A 6,724-nucleotide genomic window follows, 5' to 3' on the forward strand; every position below is an offset into this window, starting at 1 on the left:
GAAAATGTACCAACCTGCAAACTTGTCTTTCTGAGAGTCGTCCATAGACCAGAAACAGTAGTCGTACGCAAAGACCTGCAGAAAACATGCGACACACGTCTGTTATTGTGTATATATTTATTTAGATTTCTTCATACATTCTTATATATTTCTATATTGTGTATTTTGTTGTACAGTTATTTTATTTTCAACTTTAATTTATATATTTTATGTTTTATTCTTTCCCAGTTAAATTTACCCTTCATTCTAATTTGTGTTGTACAGTTATTTCATTTTTAACCTTAATTTATATTTTATTCCTTCCTAGTTAAATTTACCCTTTTTAATTTTTCATATTTATTTCCTATCTTATTCATAGCCTTTAGGTCACGAGCAGTTGTCCAAGCATTTCACTACATATCGTACTGTGTATGACTGTGTACGTGACAAATAAAAAATTTGAATTTGAATATTTGAATTTGTAATGTGCACACCATAAATGTGTGATTAATAACTCATCATATTTACCTTGGGCTGATTCCTGGAGACAGAAAAGAAGAAATAATATTGTTACTGGTATTTAAACTTATTTGTCATATTTCTCAGTAAAATCTTTGACCACAGACACACACGTACACGTGCACACGCACACATGAACTGACCTCGTTCGAACCTTTGGTCGCGTTTAATAAACATCCACTGAGTGTGTATGCACGGATGTGTGTTACAGAGAAACACAAGAGTCTACTTTAAAAGCTTGTTTTTCCTGCAACCAAGTGCTAAAAACACAAAATCGGTTTCTATCTGCTTCCTGTTATTGTCTTACTAGAAACAGGCTGACAACATCTTTGAATGGGTTTGTGCTCCAGGCTGTGAAACATTCAGGCTGATGTCAGTTGAAGAGCTTCCATACTGGCTTTTCCACTTGTGCTGTTTTTCTGAGGAAGCAGAAAAGCAGCAGGACTGAAGGAAACTGAGGCTTTCCTGTCTGCAGCCGGATGGAAGACGGCTGTGCAGATCTCCAAGAAGAGGAAGTGCGGTGCAGATGGTATCTTCAAGGCTGAGCTCAATGAGCTCCACGCTGGGGAGCTGCTGAGCACTCTGAGGCAGAGGCGGGTGTGTGGACGGTCAGCTGATCAAAGGCAGAGGTCCCCCGAACAACTGCACTGAAACAGCAAAATGAACCACACGAACAGGATGCGGTGGGCTACATCAGGACTCCGGCTCAGACGTGACGCTGCCCCCATCTGCCAGACACGTGAGCTCAAATACAACAACCACCAAACTGCTCACTGCACTCAAAACCAAAGCGTGAGCGTCATACTCCAGGGAGCACAAGTGCCCCCCACACAGGAGGAAGCAAAAGCCAATCATATAACAGCACAATCAAACTAACCCTGTACAAGCAAAACAACGAAACACTGACAACACACAAGTCTGACATGCAATAATATGGCAGCATTTTCAGCCACACTGAGTCACTAAAAGTAAAGGTTTCACACACTCTCACTCACACACACACACACACGAGCTGCAACGAAACAAGGCCTCCCTGTGTGAGACTGGGCTGATCCATGAAAGAGCAGCCTTTAGTCCCGCTCTCTCCTGGGACGGTGAGGACATTCCTGAGATAACTGGAATCACTAAAGCAGGACGACGGTAGGTCAGCAAGTCTGTGATCAACAAAGTCTGGCTTTATACAACCAGTGATTTACAAATCAAAAAAAATGGAGACGTCATAGTGAAGACATAACATTAAATGTTATCATGAAGTTTGATATTTTAAAATCCATCCCAGGTGGCATTTTCTTATATATTAAATGTTCTCTTAGAGCATCCGAGGAAATTCATGAAAATAACTGTTAGAGTCCTCCCACAGTATTAACCTCCAACTCTTCCACAGCAGCATTTTTCATTTCTCTTTGATATTTGGGCTGATTGGGACCTGATGAACGTAAAAACAAAGAATCACCAGGTTTTGTTTTTTTACCTAATTTGTGTTTCTAAGAAAAAAAATCAGAGCCACATGAGGATATCAATTTAAATTTCGATAGAACAGTAGCAGCATAACGTCCTCGTAAGTGGATATCAGGCCCTTGAAGAGCAAGACTTAGTATTTTGGTCTAAATAACCCAAAATGTGATGTCCACATATGTGGACGCAGGTCCTAGGAGGGTAAAGCAGGAACAGGGCTTCATTAATCTGACAGGCCCTGCTGGGCTGCAGCCTCCCAGGGTGCTGGGACATATTAACACCCCCTGAAGCAGCTGAACCATCAGGCAGTGAGCTGACTAAGCACAAACTTTACAGAAGAGGCCGTCCTCTTCACAGCAGACAGGGGAACTGCAGTACTACAGACACAGATGCCTTCTGCTTTCCACACTTTGGCTGAACACGAAATGCACACAAAACAATCGGCACACAGAACCGTCTGTTAGAGACGCTGATAGCAAAACACCTGCAAATGGCTAATATGATCAAATCAGCCGATGACGTCGGTCTGCCACTATTATCGCTTTACATCTACACCCTCTTTATTATGAATTCATATTATGATCCTGCTGTGTAATGATGGTAGCATGTGTTCCCTCCTACAGGAGCTGACCAATCATGATCAACCTTTGCATAAACACCCTGTGAGTGCCAACATCTGAGTTATACAGATATTTTATACAACTCCAACAATCGTGTGCATTTGTACATTTGACAGTGCGATTAAGCACCAGGCTGAACGTCAGGTTGTGCGTCACAATCCAACGTATTATAGCGTCACACTGCAATGACTGCAGCGTTTGTAACGTCCCATTGAGACAGCAGTGGTAGGACTGGAGACCAGTTTGTGCCACAGAGGCTAAAAAAGCAGTTTAACTCCAGTCGGCAGGAAGGTTTTGGAGAAGTCCGCGAGACTTGAGAAGATTATGTGAAATGCTAAAGCTTCGTAAAGACCAAATTTACCGACTGGATAAATTAGGTCAAGGCTTCCATTAGGAAGAATAAAATTCACTTCTATAGTAACAACACTGTTGATTCTTGTTAGTTTGTTAATGTAAAATCTAACTATCATGAGTTACAGATGAGTTTACCACCTCCACCGTTCCCGTCTGACCTCTGTGCTGGTCTGGGACCATCTGTGCCGCACTGAGCCTGTAAAACGTGTTCATACCGAGCCCCAAATGGGGAAACGCAGCGCCGCTGAAGCGTGTCAGGACAGAAGAAACACTGATACATACGCATGAAAAAATGCAAAGAATCACAGTGAAATATGAGACTCGAACCTCCTTACAAAGGCAGTGATTCATTTAGTCCACGTTTGCCCTAAGGCACAGTTACATGCTGAACAGGGAACCTGAACGAGGGCCAGGACCTCCAGGGAACATCTCCCTGCACCACTCAGTATCTGGCTCACTGCAGCACGAAGAGGAGGATCGGCCATCAAAACAAATACAGTTTTGTGTGTGCACAGCAACGCGCTGCACCAGTGTGACATCATAAACGCGACTGGAGTTACAGAAAACTCCGACACCATTTCCCTTTGCTTCTTCCTGCTCCTTCAAATGTGTGTCAAACTACCTGAGCAGGGCTGAGCCGGGACACACGCCCTTTGTAAAGAGTAACGATGCAGAAGAGCCAGAAGGAGATTTCCACGGAGGATGGGTGGAGTTCTAGATTTGAGCCCTTTTCCAAACGACTGGGCGCCAACCTGAAAAGCTGGTTAGATTCTCTCCAAACTCACCTGACGGTAACTAAATGAGTGAATCTGTGCTACAGTCAGTCCTGCTATTGTACACATATTACAGCACACTCCCAGCCAGGAATCTCACTGAACTGTCTGCACTTGTCCAATGCAAATAGCTGCTCATAAAAAGGAGAGATAGTCATTAAAATGTTGCAGCGATGAGGAGAAGAGTGTTGCTGTGTAAGGCAGAGGGCCTGACGATGTCATGGTCTTACCCTGATAGCATGAACGGTATGATTTCCGGCTGGCCCAGGATATCGTTGCTTGTGGCTCAAAAAAGTTGCAGCTACCGCAACGGCTTTGTGACCCCACAGAGGTCACACAGAGAGGTCAGTGTAAGACATGTAGGTGGCTGTATCGGTGAGTGCATCTGAATGTGATTTTGGTCATCACACTGACACATTACAACTTCTGCTTCTACAAACCAACCAATAGAAATGCAGCATGAAAGACCAAGTATCACAGGTGAAGAGTTAATGTGACCGAGAAGCTGAAAACCTGGTACGGCAGCCTTTCAACCATCTCACGTCATGGAACCACGTCCACGATGCTGTGTCAATACTCACGGAAACAGGAAACAGTTTACAGAGCTTGTAGACCCCCTGCTCACCACTTTTGCACTGGCCTCACATTTCTGACCTGGAAGCTGTGTGTATGGTGCTGATTCACTGAGACAATGTCTGTCTTGGTAAATACTTATCCAACAAAGGAGCCCGTCCCTGCTGACGGCGGACCAGACGCAAACCTAAATCTCCGAATGTTCTTCAGCGGCTATCATGACAGCGACATCGCACGGTAGGAAGTAGCAAAGGAATTGCAGCTCTGAATCATAGCCAAAGATTTAGTAGCTATCATCAGTCTACAGAAAAACCAGAGTTTATTAGATCCATGCTGCAAATTTCAATTTAACACGTTCTGAAGCACACCTATGGTCAAGCTCCAGGTCATGCTCCAGCCACCAACACCGGTGCACGTCTGAAACACAGCTAAACAAGTTGTGGCGTGCTGCTTAACTAAAGTTTACTTTGTCAAGTGTGATGTCATCAGATTGATGATCCCCAGCAACGTGACTCAAGCCGACACGTCTGCTCAACAATGTTTCCTGACAAAGAAACTGATTGGCTAACCAGGGAGGCTCCACTGTGGACAGGATCAAAGCAGGAGTAGATGTTGTGGTGAAAGTGGAACAAAGGAGAAAAAATAAACCACAAAGTGTCTGAAATTTAAACAGGTTGGCTTCAAACTCACGACTACTTTCTTCCATGTAACAGCTTACCGGGGGTCTGCTGTGTTCATACTAGTGACGGCTGGATGCAGGACTGTCTGGTTCCCATCCATCTCCACCACACATTTGGTTTTCAGGTCTTTTTCTGGATAGTGGAGAAAATCAACATGTGATTTTTGGACTAAAAAAAAAAAAAAGAAAAAAAAAAGTGAAATGTCCAAAAACAAGCTGCAGTCTTCATAATGCACCGTTTAAAAGCAGCAGCTCATATACTGGGTGTCATAACTTTCCCTAAAAGTGACTGAGTCACTCTGCAGAGTAACAGGTGGCATGCATGCATGCGTGCATGTGTGTCCTTAAGCTTCAAACAGGCCAACAAAGGGAGGCAGGAAAGAGGTTTTATTGAGGCTGATTCATCCAGGCCTGCACAAACACTACGACCAGTTTACAACTCCCTGTGCAGACACTAAGGAAAACCAGGCTCACACCTTCTCTTCCTCATTCCTACCTGCACTGGAAGGATTTTAAGGCGGAGACAGAGCAGCAACTTCCTGTCAGAGTAGGTGTTAGGGCATATGAGTCACAAGGTTGTATTTTATCTTTTAAAATACTTTATTATCAGCTTTCATTTGAGGGTCTTAATCAGAAAGTGATAGCTACACTTAAAAGTTCAAAGGTTGCTGCTGCAGTTAGCTGACACTCCAGTCCAGCTCAGCTGTTGTCAGAAGTATTTAGGCCAGTGACAGTGCACAAAACACGTCTCTGCCATATTTGAAGCTTAAATTTAAAGACATAAGAAGTGCGTGTATACTTCAGAGCTTGAGGAGAAACCGAACCCTGCACTGAGCCTTACTGTTTACCAAAAGTTGAACGAGAGCAAACACGGACTCAGATATGGGTGAAGTGCAGGGCCGATACTTCCCTTTGAAGGTGGACGGTTGCCTTTAAAAGGCTTCATTGAAACCAGCGAGTGCAGCCGTTTGTACTCACCTCTCCTGTTCATTGGCCGCACACGAACAGCCACCTTTACATTGGAGTCACTGACACTGTTGTCATCCATGGTGGCACCTGACCTGCGTCACATGAATTAAAAAACAAACAAACCCCAAAACACCCGTGAAATGACTTGGCGTGTACGTAATAACACACATTGTGAGATAACACTTATTTATCCGAGTGACACCTGAACACAGCGATTAAACTGCGTTCATTTTCGAAATCACTTTAACTCCAGTCAGTGACTGGTGAAGTCTGCCGTGAGAAGATAACAAGGCAAAGAAAAGAAATAAACCCTCCATAGTTCAGAGTAGCAAACTAACCGTGTGTGTAGTGGTTTGCCCGTCCGACTCTCCTCTCAGGCACCTTCAAGTAGTGACACACAGCAGCTAGCCGGACACGCTAATGAGGGCTGCATGACAGCAGCACACAGGATTAAATACTTCCACATTTACCGCCGATAAAAGTAACCGGCACTTGTACACAGCACCGTGGAAAGCCCCGTTAAGGTCTAAGAAACACTTACGATGGTCCAGGGTTCACAACAACAGCTCCTCCACCTGTTGCATTTCCTGAAGACTTCCCGCAGGAATCAGTCAAGCCATGTCAGCTCGCGGCTAAAGGGATTTGCTGCGAGACTTAAGTCAGAGAGCTTCCAAGTCCGTCAGCTGCTCCGCGCACACGCGGACCGTCGCTATGAGACGGAATGGAGCGCCGCTCCGTGGTCGCACCTGTCGTAGAGTCTGCGCGTCTCCTTCCAGCTGCGCTTATTCGGCACATGTTGGGAT

General features: G+C 44.6%; 1 protein-coding gene across 7 annotated transcripts in view; it reads right to left on the minus strand.

Moving 5' to 3' along the window:
* LOC120724574 (kinesin-like protein KIF13B) overlaps positions 1–6,594 on the minus strand; it is a 33,195-nt gene extending 26,601 nt beyond the window's left edge. For 4 of the 7 annotated variants that reach the window (XM_040016829.1, XM_040016828.1, XM_040016826.1 and 1 more), the window contains exons 1-6: positions 6,463–6,592; positions 6,260–6,348; positions 5,931–6,013; positions 4,992–5,085; positions 508–520; positions 15–75 (exon numbers count right to left, since the gene is read on the minus strand). In XM_040016829.1, the coding sequence (XP_039872763.1) occupies positions 15–75; positions 508–520; positions 4,992–5,085; positions 5,931–6,000 (238 nt within the window). In that variant the 5' untranslated portion in view covers positions 6,001–6,013; positions 6,260–6,348; positions 6,463–6,592. Of the gene's footprint in view, positions 1–14; positions 76–507; positions 521–4,739; positions 5,086–5,930; positions 6,014–6,259; positions 6,349–6,462 lie in introns of those variants that run through there. The other 3 variants (XM_040016831.1, XM_040016825.1, XM_040016830.1) reach the window with 3 other exon arrangements.
* Positions 6,595–6,724: the final 130 nt, after the last annotated feature.

This window comes from Simochromis diagramma, unplaced genomic scaffold (assembly GCF_900408965.1).
Source record: "Simochromis diagramma unplaced genomic scaffold, fSimDia1.1 OVJJ01000802.1, whole genome shotgun sequence".
Classification (NCBI taxonomy): Eukaryota; Metazoa; Chordata; class Actinopteri; order Cichliformes; family Cichlidae; genus Simochromis; species Simochromis diagramma.